Source organism: Magallana gigas, chromosome 7 (genome assembly GCF_963853765.1).
Source record: "Magallana gigas chromosome 7, xbMagGiga1.1, whole genome shotgun sequence".
NCBI classification, from domain to species: Eukaryota; Metazoa; Mollusca; class Bivalvia; order Ostreida; family Ostreidae; genus Magallana; species Magallana gigas.
The window spans coordinates 34,998,297-35,020,780 of record NC_088859.1 but is presented as its reverse complement, the minus strand read 5'-3'; the positions used below and the strand labels follow the sequence as shown (position 1 = coordinate 35,020,780).

The window sequence follows — 22,484 nt, the reverse complement described above, 5'->3', positions numbered from 1 at the left end:
CATAAGAAAGATATGGACCGGACACGATTGCACAGACAGACGGACAAGGTGATTCCTATATACCCCCCCAAACTTCGTTTGCGGGGGGTATAATAAAGCCAGCACTCGTATTTTGATAAAAGGAATTCTAACTTGGAGGAGGGGCTGCCAAAGATAAACAGGGGAAATCTTTTGCTTTGGTATAAACTTCAAAATAAGTATAGCAGTTTTCATTTATGACATTTTATTAGGGTAAACAAAACATTTCAGCACCTTTAACGTAAAATTATTGCACTGTCCCAATAGTCATATTATTGCCATATAACACTGTTTCATGATCCAAACATCTTGGTCCTTCCCTGCTTATGTGCACTCGAGGTACCTGTATATCCTCACAGGTGGAGGTTGGGAGTAGGCTATGATAAGATGTGCTGGACACATCTGAGGGTGATAGGTAAACTGGTGTTATCTCTGTGCCATCTTCCAGTCTCTATCTCATCATCAGGGTTCAACACAACATTGGCAAAACTACAAGTGTATAGACAGGGTTTTAAAGATTCAATACAAATTGATTTATAGTGATGCATAGCTTTTTGATAACAGAACTCAGAAAGAAGATTCTGAGCTACATAAACAGAATATATGTGCATGAACATACTTTGGCAGTTTTAGAAGGTTGATCAGTTCTTGTGCTCTGCCAACCACAGCATCCTTAATCTCTGTATCTAAGAAACTAGTCTGCTGTTGCTTGGCAACTTTGGTCAGGAGGAGAATTGATCGTGGAATCAAATCTTGACATTTAGAAGCCAACTACAATTCATAAAATCATAGCGTTAATACAATGAAATTTAGTAAATACATGTATTGCATGTAATACATTGGCAGACTGGTTCCTAATATAATCATACAAAATGAAAACAGTTTAGGGAAAAAAGGGTGGGAAAATTTTTCAGAAAAGTTGAGTTCAAACTGTTTTTTCTCATGTTTAAAAACTGTAACCATTTAGGAAAATGGCCACAACTAGGCTCCAACTTGAGACACTTTGGTTTAAAAACTAATGCTCGACCAATTAAGCTCATTGGATTCATTGACTATTTAGAGTGGGTATAAGGAAGTGGCAGTCCTATTAAAGCTGTATTCACATTGTCACAGTATAAACCAACCTTTGAGATGGAGGACATCAGCATGCAAATAATTTTAGAGGGATTTGAAATCTCTTCTTTTAAATTGGCAGATGACATCCCTGAGAGTTCATAAGTCAGCACTTCAAGCGTATCAAAGAATCTTGTTATTGTTTCAGCTGTACACCTGTTGTCATGCCTGACTGAACAAAGTTCACCCACACACCAAACCTGATAAAATTTTTTTTTAGTAAAATCATGATAGAAAATTTTCAGTTATAAATGAATTTATAACACTGACATTCATTTCTCTGTTTTGTAAGACAGATTATTGATTTTTTTTATTAATTCATTAATATGAAAAAGTTGATACATTATGTATGTATATGTATGCATTGCACACCATACAACAGACAACACAGGTGATTTTTATTATTTGAGAGGGGCTGGGGGTATAAATGATTCAGATTTCTCATTTTAAACTGCATAAGCCTGTACATACATGTATGCATGTAGTTTACTATAATATTGCATTGCAAAAATACACAAGCATGTTCAATAATCTTTTACATGTTTATATATTTATACTGATATTGGTTTTCATCTAAAACACCATTAAAATTCTCTCAATAACTAGAGCAATGCTAGGAAATTTTTTTTTTTTTTTTACCAAATTTGCAAAGAATTCCTCTCTCCCAGATATATTCCTAGGACTAATGAGAAAATCTTTAATTTCTGATGCTTGATCATACAGTATTTCTGGATACTTCTTTAAAAGGTGAACTACGTTTTCCGCCAATACTCTACAAAATGGAGAAAAAAATTAAACAAACATAAAGAAAAGCACACAGACTTAGATAATATATAGTTATCACAAGATAAGGATGTACTAACTTTCGGACATCCCCTTGATATCCAGGAATGTTGTACAAGAAGGCTGTCCTCTCAAGAAGAACTGGAATTAAGTGACTCAGGAAATCTGAGGAAGCATCATCCAACACTACATCAAACCAAATCCTGAAAAGAATAAAATTATATCCCTATCAGATCCTTTAGCAAAAACTTTAACCCAATGAAAGCTTAATTTTTTATTTCTTCATCTTTCTGCACTTTACACAAAGAATTTTTAATTACAATTGAACCATGTGTCACTGAATAAACATACAATAGTCATGTAATTGAATACCCACCTAAGTAACACAGGAACCACCTGAGAGCAAACAAGAACTCGGGGATGTTGGTTCATGTCTCCTAGAATATTATGAAAGAGAGACAACCTGTAAAGAGAACAATTACATGGATAAACATTTATGAAATAATCAACGAAAGAAAGACTATCAAATGATGATTACTGGAAATATTATAGACATTAAAAGAAAAATAGTTTATAAGTCATGAACATGTATATTGTACAAAATTTTGTATTTGTAAGACTTGTGCTCTTTAAATACTATAATTTGAATTTAATAATCACTCTTATAAATTATTATTTATTTAAAGGACCTTAATCTGCTTACTTACCTATTTATTGTATCTCCATGTCCTCCTTCAACACGTGTAAAGAAGTTGAACATCGGCCTGTAGAGGGCGCTCTGGAATGCTGACAGTGAACTGGTTGGTTCTGCTTCAGTGGATAAGGTTTGAACCTCACTCTTCTTACATCGCTCAGTTATCTCCAGGGCAACAGTCACACAGGGTAAATCCAGGAGCATATGGAAAACCTATATGTAAGTAAATTTTGAATTATGATTTGTAAAATATTCATCACACTATTTACAGTCACGAACATTACGGTACAATGAAGATTTTGTGAGGTACTGGTATTCATAAAGAATTACTTTATATCAAATGTAAATGCATGTACAATGTACCAGGTGTGTGAGACACAAATTGAATTATTTAGATATGATATACTTCAATAGCTGTGTTTGGAGACATAAGAGCTGGTAAGATTTCCTCAAAATCAGCCAGGTAGGACCTTGGATTCCATGCCAGCATCTACAAAATACATGTTTAAAGTATCAAATTAAAACATTGTTATTCAATTTAAATTATGTTTGTCTAAGTACTGTTTTATCCAAAACTAATCTAGAGTTACTTGACGTGTAGTAGGAAAGGAGGAATGAGTATATAAATACAAAGAAAACATATGGCTGGACCGGGAATCGAACCCGGGACCCCTGCAACTCTAGTCAGGAGCTCTACCAATGAGCTACCCAGGCCGATATCCACGGTCCATATAGTCCAAATACTACATTCCTCCCTCCTTAAATAGTCTTCGACCCCGAAGACCCAACACAAGTTCACCTTGTCAGGACTTATCAATTGCATATATATGCCTGAACAAGGAAGGCCACGGCACCATCTGTAGTAGGAAAGGAGGAATGAGTATATAAATACAACGAAAACATATGACTGGACCGGGAATCGAACCCGGGACCTCTGCAACTCTAGTCAGGAGCTCTACCACTGAGCTACCCAGGCCGATATCCACGGTCCATATAGCCCCAACTACTACACTTGCATGTCACTAAATTCTATGGGATCATTCATGTTCCAGGGATTATTGTTTCTGTTGTATTTTTATTTACTGGCTACTATAGGAAAGTAATTTAGCCAAATACCAACACGTCCTGCCAAATCTTGACATTGTGTGTCATTTCTCTGGACAGAGAACTTAATCTGTACTTCTCAATCCAAATGTCAGCTGAAAATGTGAAGCAACTCATGCTTGAAGTTAACTTCCAATGCACCTGCCAGTACATGTATGTTCCATTCATGGGAAGTCAATGACATGCATTAGCAACACAAAATCCAGATGTTAAGTTTGTAACTCATGATCTAATGACTTAGTGTCAATATTAGCAAGAATATACAGTACTGTACATGTAAAGTCATGTGTAGGCTACTCACAGGTAGCAAAACTACTGATCGCCCACAAATACTTTGGAATCATTTAATTTCGTGGGGTCCAATTTTCATGGATTGTGGGTTTTTTGCATATTCGTTGGGATGTAATTTTGTGGATTTGTCAGCTTTTATAAGATTCTGATGGTAAACTGAATCTTTTATAAGTAGTTTTTGTTGAGGATGTAAATTCATGGGCGAGGGCTACCCATGAATACCACGAAAATTGAGCCATCATGAATTCTAATGATTCCACAGTATACATGTATGATACATATACCTAATAAGACAGGTTCTTATACCTTTAGGATGTTTGGAAAATAAGTGGATAATACGTTGGTGTTATGACAGAGAGTTTCCAGGTTGTCTTTTATGAAAGTAATAGTGTCAAAACTGAAGGCGGGGTCCAGGTAGCACTGGGTCAGCAGTTTGTGAAAAAACAGAGTGTAGGCCTCCTGTGGATCATGTTCCACACTCTTACCTACAAAAAGAACATTTTACCTACATGTACAAAGAGAAAACATGTATGTAATACTTGTCTTGTATAATGTTTTCCCACATACACTCTTTTTGGAAACCATGTGTTAAATGGAACCAAGAGAAGGGAATTTAAGTTTTTAAGTTTTGGACAATGATTTCATACTGAGGTCTGACCTTGGCCACTGAACTAGAATCTTTGACTTTGGACAAGAAAAAAAAATTACAAAAAATTAAGCATTCTATTGGTGAATTTCTACAGATAGACTATGGGCCAGATAAGGCCATAAAATGGAGAGACAAATTTTTTGACAAAGATTTTACATACAGGTTTACCTTGACCTACAACCAGAAAACTTGATTTTTGGTAACTGCATATCCTTAACCCATAAACATTCTTAAGGAAGAAGGGAAAGAAACTATGAAAATTTATGGAAAATGAGAATGCATGTATGTTTATCAAATACATTAAAAATTCATTTTACCATGATTAAGGAAAAACTGAAGTACTGGAATAAGAAGCCTGGGTTTGTCCAGTTCCTGCATCAGTCTCTGATAAAGACGTCGGACTTCCTGGAACACTCGGGCAACGTGTCCTGGCTCAATCTTACAAATCATGTCCAGTATATTCACCACTTCCAACAAACACTGCAATTAAATAGAGAATCAAGGCTGCTGTTGATATATTTATTATGAAATGAATAAATTCTTGCAAATGTAGGAAAATACCTTACACAGTTTTGGAGGTCTACGTCTGATGGAACTTTCGGTTCTGAAAAAAAATAGCATTTATACACATGTACATGTATCTAATAAAGAGAATATATCACATAAAAATTATTCAAAAAGTTTTAAACAAACTTATGGTTTGGTTTTAAACAACAACCGACTATCGTACTTGACTATTTCTTACTTCTTTCACACTGGTCCAAAATCCTGAAGCAGTAGTCAATGGATTTGTCTACCAGACTTTTAAATACATGAGCACTCTTACTGGCCATGTCTGAAGCTTCTTCAGCCGATGTTTGTGAGTGATACAGCCATTTGTACAACATAGAAAAACTATATATGTTCAGGAACTGGTCATTTGTGTAGTATTGTCCTGCAATGAATAGTCTTTGATGAATTGAAAAATGTTTGAAAAGAGAGTACATTGTAAACACATACACTCCTTACTTTTGAATGCCATTCATTCAAATATAATTGTTGAAATAAACGTGAATATTTAATATCTGCAATTACATATTCATGTAATGGATATGATAATATAGTGTACTGGTATTTATTTTATAGTATCTCTTATACATGTGTCTATGTAGTGTAATTCTTACCAATGTTGAGCACAGTGAAGAAATTTCTGCTCGGAGTCCCATCGACCTCATTCACTACTGGGGCCTGGTCCTTCTTGAATGGGTTGATGGTGTATGGATTGGGAAGCTGATACAGGGAAGCATTCATCAGCCAGTCACTGGCCGTACTGTTCACGGTCTTCATAGTTTCTGTATAACAAAATCAAACATACTCTTTAAGTGATAGCAATACATGTGCTTTTAAATGATTACATGTATTTAGCAGTTAGTATTCTTTTAATTCATTGAAAAAGAATTTGAAGAGAAGACACAATAATGTGCATTAAAGAATACAAAAAAAAAATATACTGAATACCGGTGACTCTAGCTCTGATTATTTACAAACAAACACTGATTGACATCAAGAGTCAGCGTACCTTCGTTTACCAGTCTGTTGTGTAAAACCTGGAGAGACACAAGAAAACAGAAGGCCTGCCTCTGTACATTAAAGTCTTCTTTTCCTGATGACATCCATCTGTAAACAAAGACAAGCATATATTACACTGATGGTTTTGATTTCTTTTGCATACTTGATAATACACATGGTAAAAATAAACAACAAAATAAAACCAACACACTTGTAAAACTAGATTTTACCTACCTTACAGCATGTGGAATGACATCAGCCAAACAAAATTTCTTATTTCCCTGCAAAGTGCAAGGAAATACTATTTCAGATGGTGTCCTTATGGTGGAAAAGCTACACAATCTTTCCCATACTGTGGAATCATTTTTATTTGTGGTGGTCAATGTTTGTGGGTAGCCAAAATTTTGCTAGTTCGTGCGGACATAATTTTGTTGGTAGTGTAATCAGGAGAATTCAAATAAATATTAAACAAATGATTGTGTATTGATTCGGGGGGATGTAAATTCGTGGGCAAGGGTTACCCATGAAAGACACGAACATTGATCCCCCACGAACTATGATGATTCCACAGTATTTGTTTTGGCATGTATATAAAATAAAAGCAAGCATAGGGTCATCTTTCAAAAATTGTTTGCTCTCCCCTGAATCAGTGCTCAAACTTTGGTTAATAGGTAGGAAAATTTAAATATTTTTCTTTTCAAAGTTGCATTACAAATTAATTGAAAATAAATCTGCAATGAGATTTGAATATAAAAAAGAATACAGGTAATGCATAGATTACTAGAAATGTATATTTCATCATGTGGTCAGGAATAGGCAATTTGAAACAATTTTTTTAAAGTGGATAAGTCTACTTTTATGTTTTCTTTTTTTTTTTAGTACTAATTGCCTTCACATCATAAACATAGAACAATGATACTTTAAAAACTTTAAATCATTGTGTCAAACCATTTAACAAGAATTTATCCACCTCTGGACTTTGATTTTATATGAAGACACTAATCTTTAATGTCCCATGATCATAATGATGTCAATTAATCTTGATTACAAAATAAAATGTTAAGTTCAGTGAGTTTTAAGGTACTAGCTGGTACATGAATGTGCCATATTTTTTATTTTCAAGATTACAATTGCAATTATTTTAATTGGCAATAAGAGATATTCTCAATTGTGAAATCTTTTGATGTCTTACTTGCATTAGATAGAGAGGAAAACAGTTGGCTGAGGACGTTGCATTTTGATAATTTGAGCTTGGATAAAAATCCGAGCCCAGGTCCCCCTGTTCACGAGGCAAAAGTTCTGCAAGGATCTGCTCACATAGAAGACACTCTTTTGTTTTGTCATGGTCCATTGAACTCACCATGTTAACCAGAGTTGAAATCATATTTCTTGGTAAACTGTAATATTATGATTACTATAGTATGTCTGATGTAAGTATTTTATGTCAATCTGAGAATGATTGCATGTGTGGCATAAACAAAACTCATCAATAATAACAGAAGATGGGATTTGATTTTTTAATCTTTAACATTTTTTGGACTATTTAAGTAAATGGATCAAGGGACGTATATACTAATGGGTGTTATATATGTCTCTGATGGATCCTTGTTCCATTATGTCATACATAGGAAGCTAACTGTGAAGAGCTTGCAGTTTGTATATTTAAACTTACCACGGCTCTGTGTGTGAGGCCTGAAGAATGAAATAAAGCTGTCTCAACTGATTCATACACTCATTGGTTTTATCAGGTGCATACAGATTCTCTAAAACACCTTGACAGATTCGATCAATTTCCTCTTGAGAAGTATAACTGGAAATATCAACAACAAAATTATGTTTACTTTCATATTTTAACAGTTCTTTCTTTTGCACTTGTTTTATATTTTAGGGGATATATATATCTGTATTAAATAAAAAATATGTGTCATCAATCCATGCAGCTTTTGTTTTATATTTCATAACAAGTCGTATTTTGTCCCTAAAATCAACAAAGAAAGCATTTCATAGAATTAACAAACTCAGTTGTGGTGATGTACAAAACTGTTTGCATCATATCATAGGATTATGACAGGGACCTTTCACCAGTGAGTCTTAAAGGGACTTAGACACGATTTGACTAAAAATTTTCAAATTTTATTTTTCCATTTTTAATGTTTTTAGTGTTAAATTTAGAAGTTTATAATGTTATGTCAAAATTTGAATATTAAGTTATAGGCAAGATACAGAGTTCATAATTCTTTGTTTTGTATTAAGTTATAGGCAAGATACAGCTGAGTTCATAATTCTTTGTTTTGTAAACAAAGCTTGAATATTGTCATTTTTTACATATGTGTTGTATTGGTGTAAGTTTCAATCAAATGTAACTTTCTTTTGTTGATAATAGTAGTTATGAAGATATTGAATTAGTTCAAATTGTTTTTAACATGTCATTTTGTCTAAGAAATGTTAGTAATCTACATTAAAATTTTTATTTTTGTAAACAACTATAAGACTCAAGCTTTGTTTACATAACAATCAATTCTTACCGCTGTATCTTGCTTGTAACTTGACTTTAACATTCAATATTTTTGTCAATTATTTAAAATGCACCAGTAAACCATTTTATACATCAAAAATAAAAATAAAATATTTGATCTCAAATCGTGTCCATGTCCCTTTAACAAAAACATTGTTTAACAGCCCTGTTCAGCATTCAGCAAAACGTTAAACAATCCACATATTATTATCATTGTTATATTCTGTCCCGAGTTTTTGCTTCCACTACTTTTCACATGATATTTCGATAATCATAAATACCTTTCAGTTCAAACTACGTTCATCCACTAATATGAAAAATGTCCAGATTATCTGTTTTGAAACACCCCCTCTACTACTTCAGGTTTCAATACACATCCCAAAATAAAAAGTTTACAGGGATTTTGCATTGCATCAGCCATTAATAAGCCCGGATGATAACGTTAAAAAATTGTGCGAGGTGTCCCGAGTACTTCCAAATGAAGAAAAGATGTAAACATTTCCCATCATAAATCTCTGTAAAAAATTTGTTTTCGTTCCTGTGAACTTTTATGAGTGAAAAATGATAATTTATCAATGAAGATATCTTGGGTATTTTCCCTTTTATCGATTTTTACAACATTTCTTTCACAGGAATGTGTATTTTTATTAAAAATAATCAAAAAGTGATGGAAGCAATAACTTGGGACAGACTTTAGCCAATTAGCCCCTCCCCCTAAGCATGAATTTTGCAGAACATATCAATGCTCATGATAAAAACAAGTCCATGCTATTTGATGAAGAGATTGGACATAGCTAGTTAGAATGATTGTTTATGATTGCACGTTAATGTAATTGTGGCGTTAAACGTTTAAATTAAAATTTAAATTGGAGAAAATTCAGGTTAACATGGAATATTTTTTTTTTCTAATAGATCCTTTAATATGACAGCTATTTTGATTATGCCTAATGAAAAATAAACGTTTATTTTTACTCAAAAAGCAAAGCCAAATACAAAGATGATTAACAAATAGCACTTAGTTATACCTCGCCTGAGAAAATAGACTTTCTATCATGGAGAGCGCCATGTTGGATTTTAACCCAAACCATTTGAAAGCTGAAACGATAAGATATAAGGTTTGTTATGATAATTGATCTTAGTTCTGAATAAGAAAATTTATCAAAAATAACTTTAATACAGTTATGCATGTTCATGATATACATGTCATGTCCATTTAATATTATTGTTTATCTTTTTTCGTTTTGTTCTTCTTCTATTTTTCAAAACGGAAGAACAAGTGCGCATGGCTTGATTACCGTTACTCTTGACAACACCTGCAAGTACTCCATGCCAAATATCCTAGGCTTTGGTGGACCTTGTTATTGAAACATTGCAAAACTTTTTCAACAATCGTAAGTAATTTGTTGTATGAATGAAGTTTCTGCAATATGAATGTTGAAGTAAATTCAGTTTTGAAATAAACTGAATTGTGAAAATGAACGAGATATTTCATTCTCAGTCGATTAGTGCATATATGTTTGTAAAACTAAGACAACAACAAATATGTTAGGATTGTTAGCTGGTAATTCTTTGCATTAATACGTCTGAAAGAAAACGTATAAAATTATGTCGTTAGACAAATTAAGAGAGTGTAGATGTTAACATCCTTTCACCTTTTTTATGGATCGAATTGCTTAAAAAATTAGCACAGGCCTAGTCTTCAATTGTATTAAAATTCCTTTATTATATCTCAAATTTATTCCTATTTAAAGAAAGAATATTTACTCACTATTAAAAAGAAATGAATTTCAAAAAGCTTTTGGGATTGTTTTACAAAGCGCTTTAATTAATTTGATATAACAGAAAAAATCTAGCTGCATATTCACTTAATACCGGTATCGGTATATATATAGGCCTAAATGCCTTTAGCTTACAGTATATTTCAACTTATGCACTTTAATGATCACAAACTTTTACTGAATATTGAAAGCAGGGGACACTGACAGAAGCAAAAAGACCTAACCATGGAGATTGTGTATGTATACACAAAGAAGCGCCAGGAATTTGGTAGACAATGCAACTTTTCAGACAGACAAGCGGAGTTGCATGTAGACATCACTCCAGACCCCTCACTGGCAGATAATTTCATTGAAAGAAATCCAGTGGATACCGGGATACAATGTGTCCAGGAAATGTCAGAACATGAGGTATGTTGATCAAGAAAAAATCCAACTAAATGATTCTGGAAATGCACTTATGTTTCATTATAAATGTATAGTTAAATGTATACATGTATTTGTAAATCATGTTTCTTACTATTCTGTTCTTTTTATTTTGTTTGTAACTCCTATTTTGTACTATTGGTATTTATTGCATTATAAACTTCATTTTAAGAAATTGATTGCAACAATTGTCAATTTCATTTAGATCAACACTGAAAGATTTGAAACCAGTGTAAGGGGGATAAATCACACAGAGGGAGGATGGCCTAAAGATGTCAACCCACAGGAAGTTGAACATGTCACAAGATACAGGAAGAAGGTGGAAAAGGATGAAATGTACATTTCTGCCATACAGCAACTAGGAACAGTAAGGAAAATTTCTAGAAATCTTAATGAATTACATATTCCTGTGGTTTGATACCAAAATTGAAAGGGGAAAAATCAAATGCTAATATTCAATGCGATTAATTGTAGATTATGGAACACACAATTAGACAAAACAATGCCATTGATATTTATGAAGAATACTTTGAAGACATAGAAGTTGACACAGTTGACGAAACTCCATCTGCAAAAACAATCAATGTATTTAGGTATAAACATTTCATAGTTTGCTATAATATATGTGCCAAGATAGTTTCCTATTTTTATTAAAAACAGACAAACAATTTTTATAGTTTTAATTTTAAAGTAGCAAAAAATTTTTTTTCAACTCTCTTCAATATGTACATTTTACAATCATATAATCATTATGATAATGTGTGTTTCAAAATGTGTATCCAGAGATCCAAATGAAATCAAGAGAACTTCCACACACATTTCCTGGTTCCCAGATGGTCCTCGCAAATTGGCAGTAGCTTACTGTAACCTTGAATTCCAAGGTTCAACTCCTGATACAAGCATGGAATCATACATTTGGGACGTGGGTGAGTAACTTTTTTTATCATGTCAAATTATCTTGACATTGGTTTTTCACAAAACTGCAAAACACTTTAAACTGAATCACAGAATAATTTTTCAATAATCTTTCTTCTACAGAAAACCCCAACAAACCAGAAACAGTTCTGAAGCCAGTTTCTCCTTTAGTATGCTTAGAATATAACCCAAAAGACTCCCACATTCTCCTTGGGGGCTGTTACAATGGTCAAATAGGTAAAACAATCAATGCTTTAAGTTTTATTTAATAGTCTTTGCAAGCCATATACATGACATATATGCTGATGTTGCTATAAAATGTCAAATATGTATTAAGGGCAAAATCTCCATTATATGCTTCCATCGGTTCATACATGATATATTACTAAACATATATCTGTTGAATAATGTGTAGTTTAAGGCAATATGAAGTTAAGTATATCACCAGTGATACTATATTGTTATTTATGTAGCATACTGGGACACCAGAAAAGGATCCCAGCCCGTGGAAATGTCACCCATTGAGCACAGTCACAGAGATCCTGCCTACAAGGCCCTCTGGATTCAGTCCAAAACTGGAACAGAATGTTTCTCTGCTTCCTCAGATGGACAGGTATTATGGTGGGACATCAGGAAGATGGGAGAGCCCACAGAAAAACTGTACCTAGACCCAACAAAGAAACAGGACCCCACCAAAGCACTTGGAGCAATGGCACTAGAATATGAACCAACTATGGTATGCACCATTTTGCATAATTTTGTCATGCTATTGATATGGAATCTAAACATAGGCCCAATGAATAAATAGGAACAAATTACAGCAGAAACATTTTTGTAAATGGGTTTACCAAATGTCATACTCTCCTTTTTTCAGCCTACAAAATTCATGGTAGGATGTGAACAAGGCTCAATATTATCATGCAACAGGAAAGCCAAGACACCAGCAGAAAAAATAGTAGCTCAGTACAATGGTCACCTAGGACCTGTCTACTCACTTCAACGAAATCCATTCTTCCCCAAGAACTTCCTCAGTGTGGGTGACTGGAAAGCAAGGGTAAGATTGGCATTTGATGCAAAAGTATTCTTTGTATATTGCTTATGAGGAAGTTATCATTCTTGATTTTTATGCCCTGCCATGTAAATGGCTGAAGCCTATAAGCGTATTGCTTTTGACATTCACCCTTCCATCATACATTGTATTTAGCCCATTTTAAAAACTTGAGTGTTCATATTTTTATCAAAGTTTTATAAACAAATTTCATGCTTAGAGCAATTCAGCTATGTATATTTCAAACCTTAAGCTTCCCTATGACCTTGTCTTTACTATTTGTCATTTCACATCAACCATATTATTTTCAAAGAAACTGTTCAAGATATTTCACAAAATTTCAAATGTGCTGAGATGGACATATTTATAATTTGGACATTGCATGTTCTTTATAATAAGGTTTCGGATTCTTTGCTTCTTACAGATTTGGTCAGAAGACATTAGGGAATCCTCTATCATGTGGTCAAGGTAAGCACCAATACTTTAAAAAAAAAAAGAAAAAAGAAACCTATTTTGGCTGTAAAATTTAATGAAAGTAAATTTTAATCAATTCTGTTTGAAGATTTATGGAAAAATGATTGAAACGTTGTTCTTTTTCCCAGACAATACAAGTCCTACTTGACGGACGGCTGCTGGAGCCCTGTCAGACCATCTGTGTTCCTTGTCACCAAAATGGACGGTACACTGGACGTGTGGGACATCATCTTCAAACAGAACGACCCAACACTCAGCTTACAGGTCCGTGTAAATCAGTCTTTGTTACCGTCAGAACCATTTTGTTTATCATAAACATAATTAAGCGATGGTAATTAAACAGATTAGCACAAAAATAGGTACATGTATAGTTAAATTTGCATTTTGTTACAAAATTCATCATCATCCTTACTGTAGATTCCTTATTTTAACACTAATACTTTATTCCGCAATGCTGCTTTAGAATCAAATCAGGAGATATACAAAAAAAAAAGAAAGCAGGATTTTAAAATATGAAATTGGTGCTAAATCATGCAAAGTTAGGAGGATATTATTTTTCTTGCATTAATTAAGAATCTTGCTACATTTAATCTGTGTCATTTGATTTTGATTTTTTATTGCTGAATGATCTGTAGGTCTGTGATGAGCCATTGCACAGCCTGAGGGTACAGGAGCAGGGCCGACTGATCGCCTGTGGATCTCACTCCGGTACCACCACCCTGCTAGAATTATCTGATGGTTTAACCACTCTCCAGAGAAACGAGAAGAACTTAGTTACAGCTGTAAGTAGAGCATACTTTGGCTGATATTATACCATGATATAGTTCTTATATTGAATATTTTCAGAACAACATGAGTTAAAACTGAATGGAATGTGCACATATAAGTAGATTTATTTGCAAAATTTAAGATTAACATGGGAGATAACTCTTAGAAACATTCGATTCAGAATGCATTTCTTTGGTCATTGATATAGATGTTTGAGAGAGAGACAAGAAGAGAAAAGATTTTGGATTCTCGACACAGAGAAATGAAATTAAAAGAGAGATCAAAGAGTTCAGCTGATGGTGCAAAGGTAAGTTGAATTAAAAACCGCTGAGAAAAAAAGCAAAAGAGAAACTAGCTGTTATTTTTATTGATTACCTGTAAATTACATCTATATTAATCTCAGTGGACTGGCAAGATATTTTGTCTGCTGTATATATAAACTGCTAAATTATTAGTTGTAAGGTAGAAAGTTTTGCACATTGCAGAACTCACTGGTACTGACACTATTATACAAAAAATTGTAAAATGCAATATGATCACAAAAGCAATTGTGATTTTGGTAATTTGGATATTATTGTTATATGACTTAAAAAATCAAAGTTCAGAAATTCACCTTTAAATTTCTCAATGCATTTTACAGACAGACCAAGTAAGTAGATGCTGATAGTTGATTTTATACGCACATTGAATTACTGGGTTGTTGAAGGCACTTTTGTAGAATTGATCAAGTGAAAAAAATATGTAATCAGAAAAAAATACATGTAGTTGATAACAAAACACTCTTTTTTCAAGTGGTATTACTGAATGGTAGACTTTGCAGCATGATTTGAGAAAAGTTTGAATTTTTTCTTTAAAAGATTGTAGCCAATCGCTTGCTTTGGAAAAACTACCCACAAAATGAGCTTTTTTTGCAGGAATGGTGCACACTTTCAAAACACTTCAAATTTTGTACATTTTTTTTATGCTTTTAATATTAGATAAATTTATCTATCTATTTTTGGTATATACTATGTATGCCTCAGACTTTCTCTAATGATATTTGAGTATAGAACTATTTGTGTCATACAAAATTACGTTGTTTATTGTAATTAACCTTTGACCTATGTTATTGATAGGAGGAGGAGCCTGAGGAGGCGCGTCTGGAGGAGGAAGATCTATACACCAAGGCGGAGAAGGAATTCTACAGCATCATAGAACAGGAGAAGAAAATACTGGAGAAAAAGCAGCAGCAGGGGGACGATACAGACAAGGCAGATACCGGCAAAGTAAGTCAAAAGACTAAAAATTGTCCAACACATTTATATCTCTCACTCCTCTCTGTTTTAAAGGGGAAAAGGTATAGATGGGGTGAACAACTAGATATTTCTTGATCAAGTTTTGGGGAAGGGAGGGTTTAATTAACAAAAATAAAAAGTTCTAGGATACATGTCAAATAAATTTCTAACCCTCATTTATACTACTTAAATAATGAACTCAATTCAGTGTGCTTTAATTCTGGTTAATCAGCTGAGAAATGTTAATTAATTGTTATAGATATTATAAACATTGTACCAAACATAATTATAGTGCAACCAAGGTTACTTTTTTTCTATTACAGATAATTAATTTACTACATGTAATAGCAAATAATAAGTCCAAAACATCTGGAATTTGAACTGAACTGAATTTGAATTTTGAAGTTTTTCAAATGATCATTCTGTTCGCGTCTTGAACTGTGTTGAAAAGTGCTCAAAAAATAAGAGAAATATCCCATATCTAGCACAAAAAATACGACTTTAAAGCATATAAAAAAAAATCTAGGAATGGAGTTGCCGTGTGAAGACCATCTAAACCAGGGGACTCTAACCCAGGGACTCTTTTCTATGCTTTTTGTCCATAATCGCTAATCTTTTAGAGAAAAGCCCTGGTTGTGGCAAAACTTTTATCTCCATTTTAAAATTATATTCATCTAACTCGATCAACCTGCAGGTAAAATCTAGTACCGAGTAAGAGTTCCAGTTCCTGTGGGTTAATATGAGTTGTTTCCCTTTTTAAAGAGCATGTTGCTTCTCTTTTACAGCAATCACCCATTGCAGAGGGGGATGAAGAGGAGAAAACAAATGGAAATCCAGTAAGTAGCTGTCATAGTTAATCTGAGGTCTCGTGTAATGGTTTCAAGAACAAATAGGCTGTAAAAGGTGTTTTTTGTTGTAACACAAATGTATTTTCCGGTAATTTATAATCAAATTGCATACATACATCTGTATTTTTTTTTTCAGAAGAAAAAATAAATGAAATATGGTAACAATTCCAGTTTGAACAGTGTTTAACCGCTATTTAGTTCCAATGTTGCATTCAGAACTTAATAGTTTGATAAATGTGGTCAAAATATGAATTGAGTGCTTGGGTTGAAAGTGTAGCTTTGGTATTTTAACGTAATAACTAGAGTTACCATGGCATCTTCCACTAAATGCAATAACTAATTTAAATCAACAATTTAATTATATATGTCATGTATCTGATTGAGTCAAGATTTTTTTTGTTACGGTAACAATGGATTTTTGTAATGATGGATAGTTATATGTTCTTAGATTTACTGAGTGCATTAAGTACCAAGAACTTTTGGCAAGTTGCACTTGGGTATTCTAAGCTTTGTCAGATTTGATTTACATGAATTATTCAATAACAATTTTATTTCTTACAAAGTTTTTCCAATTGACTGTAAGGATCATCATTTAAATATAATGGCATTATTCTTTTGCATATTATGTGCAAAACCATCATTTATTATATTGATTTTACACAGAGATGATCTTTATTTTTAGGAATCGGAGCAGAAAAAGGATTAATGATGTAGATTTTTGCCCTGAAACTTGTATTGTGATGCAGCTAAATGCCAAAGCAAGGACTTTTGCCACCATATAAGATGTAGCAAGGCTATATATCATCATGTGTTTTGTTGTTTTTTTTCTTTGGCTGAGTAAGACAAGACTTGATCCTGATCAATATGATATTTGGTAGGCCTTCATGAAACAATATTACTTGCGGAGACTTTATTTAAAGAACACCAGAGTGCTTGCAGAGTGATAAAATTTTTCATTCCCAGTGATAATGTACCAAAGTCAAACAGTGGTACAACACTGAAATAAAAATTGGTTAATTTTTTTTGTAAATTTATTTATAACGAAGCGAATTGTTGTGGAAATAAATCTAATGACAGTTGTAATTAAATAATTGAGATATATTATTTTATTTATATACCATCTTGTTACCAATAAAATAATTTTAAAAACTGATATTTTGTTAGTTTCACTGTTTTAATTTATAATATACAATTTGTAGGATGAATTTGTTTCATATTTATGAGTTACAGGCATAAGCACAATCCAAGTTTTTACATGTACGGCCAATTAAATTGTCACCTTAAACACATTTTTTCAAATAACTTTTAGCAACATAAATTTTTCTTTACTTTGTGCAAGTAACTGCACATACATAGATTGTGTATTATGTTAAAAAGCAATGGACTTTGCACATGTATTTCATCAACAGATTAATAGGGGGATTGAGAAACATTATTATAAATTTACTTCATAAAAATTCATGTTGACATTTTATTGGGTAAGATATCAAATGATGCATATCTTTAAACTTTCAAACATTGTTCTATATAATGAATAAGATCAAACGCTGTGCAGTATGTAATCAAAATCATTGAAGGATACTCGATCATAAAAGGAAAAACAGACAGACTTTTCAAAAATAGTTTGATCTAGTTGTTATTTTTAAACTTTAAATTAAAATTACTTATGAAAAAGAGAAGAAAAAAAATCCATTTCAAAGCCTTAATAGAGCGAAACGATCTTTTATTCATTGTACATTTGTTTTCTGACTTGCCCGGTTTCCACCTGTGGTATTTTCATTATGGTATTCCAAATGTAATAAAATATTCATGCACAGCCCTCCCGTCATAAAGGAATTGTTCGGAGTCCATTTGATCGATTTTCTCTCTACCTGAATAAAGCATCTTCAGTATCCTTCTAAAAGCCAACGAGTCAACTCTACATTCTTATTCCTTTACTAGAGCAGCCGACACAGGTCTATACCGTACCGGAGCGCAGGGCAAATATGGGTGTGGCATCAAGGTTGAAAATCACACTGGCAGTCCTCTCTGTCGCATTCATCCTAAAAATGGTGATTTTTTTCAGCCCGGGCTGGGCTATCGTCAATATCCACTTCCCCGAGCGGATTGCAGGGGACCTAATGGAAGAGTCTTTTGAAGAAATTAATTCCAAAGACCACAAGCCTGGGGACCCAGTGGCCATGCCTTACGACAAGGAGGGTATCGTGGAGGGCCACCGACTGTCCATCTCCATGGGGCTGTGGTATTTCGTCACCTGTGTATACTACAAGCAGCCCCGTTCGATGTTCTACAGAAAGGAATGCTTCCATTCTACTTATTCCTCGGCTGAGGAGGAAATGAAAAACCTCCCCAAAAATTCGCCGTATGTCAGGGGAACGTATCAGAAGATACACTGTAAGTGTTTTAAAATACATTTTCTATCAAATATTAATGAGGCCAAATCTTGTGCTATTTTTAAAGATTTTCCCCGAAGCATGTTAATTTATAAATTTTCTGTGTATACCTTTTAAATAACCTTACTCTCATGCAAAAAGTAGTATCAGTATCTCATTTTTGCGTTCATGGAATGAACTGTGGTTGATGGTTTGTTGGTTGTATTTATCCTGAAGTAGAACCATGGACCATTCGCCTGTACAACTAATTAAATCACCTATTTTCTTTAATTATTCATTGTTCCAAGACCGCAAAGTCAATCGATGTACGTAAAAGACATCCATGTCCATCAATTCAAGAGATAGCGCATTCAGACCTATTGCAATTTATTGTTTCTGCGCAAAAATAAAGAAGAGCGGTTAGGTGGAAGGGGGGGGGGGTTATTTCTAACCGGTCTGCTAGATGTTTTGTCTATAATTTGATGACGAAAACACCCTGAAATGTGAAGTGAGTAATTAATAAACACTGAGAAGTTACTGCTTCTAGCTGTTGTTAACTGACCGATTTTTACTGTAACTTGAAACATAGTAAATAGCGGCGTGATTCGCAATCAGTGGGTAACTCGAACTGTAAAAGGTATTGGATATCGAGAGATGATTAATATTTTTATCCTCCTTATCGTAGCTGCTACGCCATTGTAATCAGGAAATATTATGACTTCCTTTTAACATTATTAAAAGTTAACACATTGAAAATTGCCATGAAACTTGTGAAAAAAGTCAAATCGTGAGGATTTTTGTTTATGTATGTCTGAATAAAATCGGGCTTTGATCACGATACAAATTACATTTGTGAAATTTGATTTAATCACGCAAGATCGCTCTCTTTTTTCCTCCCAAACATTTATTGTTACAAAATTAAAACTTTAATGTTATATTAAAATAACAATTTTAAAAGAAAATAACGCAGCAGGAGAAAGTTGACCTGATTGAAAATAGCAAGACTGCGTAAAACAATTGCCAATTTTCTGGGGGGAAAACGATCTTCTCCAAGAGGTGGTTTTCAGTGCTTTATTGCTCCTTCGTCTCATTTTGTTCTGTATTGATCCTGATCTTCTGCTTGCAAGTTGAGAAGCATGCAACCGCGAAATGACTACTTTGTGTATTGCAAATTTAATTGTTTTTATTTTTTTATTTTGCAGATATCTCCGAGCCCCTCCATTTATTTTAATTTTGTTCAGAGTAAAATATGACATTTACAAAGGGACGACAATGAATTTAAAGAACACAATTCTTGATTTCATTATCCCTTTTTCCTCTCTACCCCTCCTTTTCTTGTAAATTTAATTAATTTTATTAAAACAGCTGTAACACCAAACGACCAGCATTGACTGTCAAAATAACTCAGACCTGATACCTTATTCCCGAGAGTAAAGGTGTATGAACAGACACACTGGGCTTTTTTTTTTCCAACTAGCGGTATTGTGGATACGTATTGTTAACTTCACTGCAACAAACCATAAACTTTGATGCATAAAGTTTATGCATCCCTAAATACATGTAATTGATATTGAGGAAACCTTTAAACACTGAATGCTTATTTTTGGTATGTCGTCTGTCCTATAACACACCTGGCCGTGCTGACAAATTGAATACCGCGCGTTAGCTCAGTATGATAATTTGTCCGCACGACCTGGTGTGTTATAGAACCGACGGTATTCAATGCTTATATTTATATTGTTGCATTTAATAAAAAATTGTACATGCATTTCTATTTTGTCGCTCTAAGCCATTATATACGCTCTTTGTCAGGGATATGAAACATAGATGGAACAACCATATTAATAATACATCGCTTCCGCGACTAAAGATATGCCAGCAACTTTGTCGAGAAAATCTTTTTTATCAACGAATAGATGTGATTTAACGATTACTTTTGATAAGTACAATTGGTTATGTAGGTTTGAAGGTTTCATTTAATCTTACAATAATAAATATATTCAAAACGTGTGATGACGTATATACTTGTGCTCATGCGTCGAAGCAAAGCTAAATATTGTTTTAGGAAATTGAATGTCGCTGACTTCCAATGTAAACATAAGTGTACACTTGTAAATTAATATACATGTATATATTTTTTAATGTAACATGTATAGGTATTGCAGAAATTTTTTTTTTTACTCGTTATAAAACTACGATTGATCAGGCTTTTGCATATGACTTCAATCACCACGCACATTCACAAACTTCATATTGTGATACACGTGCCAATAGACCTCTCGCCACTTCCCATACTACTTGAAGATGCTGCTGAAATAAATCATCACTCGATACATATATAATTTTTCACATCTCATTCATTGACAGACATCACAAAGTTTGGTCTGCTGGAGTTCCAGATAGAGACGGGTCTGGCCGTTGTCTGCAGTGTGTTGGGGGTACTGACCACCGCCCTGTATTACAGGACCCAGGGCAACAAGCGGTCTGTGGGGCTGGCGGCCTGCGTCTCTTGCCTCCTGACTGGTAATACGGTGTAACAAACGATATCCATGCATATTTCTATGAACAAATTCTTTTAAAGAAGTATTAAAAAATGGAAAAGATAAAACCGAAATTCAACCCTCTCTCTCCCCACAACCCCCTTCATGATTACAACTGTTTAATTTAGTTTTTTATGCATTTTTTTTATTAGACATATAGATCAAATTGTACCTTTCTTTTGACAGGAGTCCTCTTTTGGATAGCTGTTGGAAAAATCTCCATGAGTCTGCTACACCTTCATGAAATGATCGATATGTACTATGGTGGCAACATGTATGGCATCTTTGTCCCAATCCCATGGTGCCTAGTTCTGGGAGCCCTCACTTCCTCAATCTTTCTGGCAGGCGCAGTGGTTCATCTCTTCATTGTCTCACGTGACCCAGACAACAAGAAGAAACCTACAGTATATTCGACATCCTCGGAGAAAAGCAGCCCTGCCATTCCCGTGGTGACGACAGGGTTTTATCCAATCGAAAAGACCGACCTTCCGCCGTTTGAGGTCAACCTGACCGAGGACCCGATGCCTGGAGGATTCCCTCTGCCCAACAAGCAGAAGCTGTGAAAGCTTCCACAATGGTCGAAGGACACTATATTGTTGTCATTTTGATTTGTTGTCATATATAGACATTCTTAGGTTGCGCGCATCTGTTATGTAAAACATCGAAATATTTGTAATTCTTCAGAAAAGACAATTGTTGTATTTTAATGAATTTATGTACATGTAGTAATAATACGACAGGATTGTATGCATTGGAAGCTTTTCATACAAAAATACAAAGCAAACAAGATAGACTTGCATATATACACTAAAATATTTCAATTGAGTATTTCACCTATCTTTTCCTCTCAGTTTGTAATTTTATTTAAACATTACTATAGAAGTACTGATGTTATTTTTTTTATATATAAACATTAGACATATCAATAGACAAGTCATTTGTAGTTCTATCGTCTTGCAAACAAAGGTTATGTTAATTGATGATAGCTGTATGATTATTTTAATAAAACACTTCCCAATGAGTTTGATTTGCAGTAAAGAGACATTGACCCAGTGGATTCTGTCGGCCTTAATATGCATTAAGCCATTATAAATACTAGTGTTAATTTAACTAAGAAATATACCTTTTCAATTCAAGAGGGTTTCGTGTTTGAACTTCTGTATGATAACTACATGAACTCGACGAGATATAGCACACTGTTGAAGAGGAAAGAATATACAACTTATGCTTATACATGTATTGTGAATACAAAATATGATAGCTTATAAAAACGACTTTCAGATTGCCCATTTAAGGCCTACTGCGCAAATTAAATGAACATCAAGAACT

The 22,484-nt window shown here is 33.7% G+C and overlaps 3 protein-coding genes across 4 annotated transcripts; 2 read left to right on the top strand and 1 right to left on the bottom strand.

Annotated features, from left to right (window-relative positions):
- Positions 1-206: 206 nt before the first annotated feature.
- LOC105335966 (AP-5 complex subunit zeta-1) lies at positions 207-9,885 on the bottom strand. The gene is made up of 18 exons (XM_011440113.4): positions 9,741-9,885; positions 7,873-8,010; positions 7,393-7,597; positions 6,435-6,481; positions 6,211-6,308; positions 5,816-5,983; positions 5,398-5,586; positions 5,219-5,256; positions 4,970-5,132; positions 4,310-4,488; positions 3,015-3,098; positions 2,622-2,821; positions 2,291-2,377; positions 1,995-2,117; positions 1,771-1,903; positions 1,143-1,331; positions 638-789; positions 207-507 (listed from the first exon to the last, which is right to left on the bottom strand). Exons 1-18 carry the CDS (start codon positions 9,779-9,781, stop codon positions 396-398), a joined length of 2,346 nt encoding a protein of 781 aa, XP_011438415.3. The 5' UTR covers positions 9,782-9,885; the 3' UTR covers positions 207-395.
- Positions 9,886-9,986: 101 nt separating this feature from the next.
- Positions 9,987-17,396, top strand: LOC105335975 (dynein intermediate chain 3, ciliary). Of its 2 annotated transcripts, XM_066067058.1 has the most exons (16): positions 9,987-10,106; positions 10,685-10,901; positions 11,122-11,283; positions 11,391-11,509; positions 11,700-11,842; positions 11,955-12,068; positions 12,305-12,567; positions 12,706-12,885; positions 13,304-13,347; positions 13,482-13,617; positions 13,989-14,135; positions 14,330-14,428; positions 15,237-15,386; positions 16,181-16,231; positions 16,380-16,401; positions 16,926-17,396. In XM_066067058.1, the coding sequence occupies exons 2-15, from the start codon at positions 10,719-10,721 to the stop codon at positions 16,389-16,391; spliced, it is 1,803 nt and encodes a 600-aa protein (XP_065923130.1). In that variant the 5' UTR covers positions 9,987-10,106; positions 10,685-10,718; the 3' UTR covers positions 16,392-16,401; positions 16,926-17,396. The 2 variants fall into 2 exon arrangements, with proteins under 2 accessions (XP_065923130.1, XP_034314002.1); XM_034458111.2 differs by lacking the exon at positions 16,380-16,401.
- A 717-nt stretch (positions 17,397-18,113) lies between these two features.
- On the top strand, positions 18,114-22,176 carry LOC117684750 (uncharacterized). Its single transcript, XM_034458106.2, has 3 exons — positions 18,114-18,637; positions 20,983-21,138; positions 21,342-22,176. Exons 1-3 carry the CDS (start codon positions 18,229-18,231, stop codon positions 21,716-21,718), a joined length of 942 nt encoding a protein of 313 aa, XP_034313997.1. The 5' UTR covers positions 18,114-18,228; the 3' UTR covers positions 21,719-22,176.
- The last annotated feature ends 308 nt before the right edge of the window (positions 22,177-22,484 follow it).

What these genes read in the sequence shown, in the direction of transcription:
- LOC105335966 (XM_011440113.4), bottom strand. Translation starts at nt 9,781, where the DNA reads ATGGCGCTCTCCATGATAGAAAGTCTATTTTCTCAGGCGAG. An exon ending in CAACAGACTGGTAAACGAAG is followed by an intron (nt 5,984 to 6,210) that starts GTACGCTGACTC and finishes TTTGTTATACAG; the next exon opens with AAACTATGAAGACCGTGAAC. An exon ending in CATGGAGATACAATAAATAG is followed by an intron (nt 2,378 to 2,621) that starts GTAAGTAAGCAG and finishes TTCTCTTTACAG; the next exon opens with GTTGTCTCTCTTTCATAATA.
- LOC105335975 (XM_034458111.2), top strand. Translation starts at nt 10,719, where the DNA reads ATGGAGATTGTGTATGTATACACAAAGAAGCGCCAGGAATTTGGTAGA. An exon ending in GTTCAGCTGATGGTGCAAAG is followed by an intron (nt 14,429 to 15,236) that starts GTAAGTTGAATT and finishes TGTTATTGATAG; the next exon opens with GAGGAGGAGCCTGAGGAGGC. An exon ending in ACAAGGCAGATACCGGCAAA is followed by an intron (nt 15,387 to 16,180) that starts GTAAGTCAAAAG and finishes TCTCTTTTACAG; the next exon opens with CAATCACCCATTGCAGAGGG.
- LOC117684750 (XM_034458106.2), top strand. Translation starts at nt 18,229, where the DNA reads ATGGGTGTGGCATCAAGGTTGAAAATCACACTGGCAGTCCTCTCTGTC. An exon ending in AACGTATCAGAAGATACACT is followed by an intron (nt 18,638 to 20,982) that starts GTAAGTGTTTTA and finishes ATTCATTGACAG; the next exon opens with ACATCACAAAGTTTGGTCTG. An exon ending in CGTCTCTTGCCTCCTGACTG is followed by an intron (nt 21,139 to 21,341) that starts GTAATACGGTGT and finishes TTCTTTTGACAG; the next exon opens with GAGTCCTCTTTTGGATAGCT.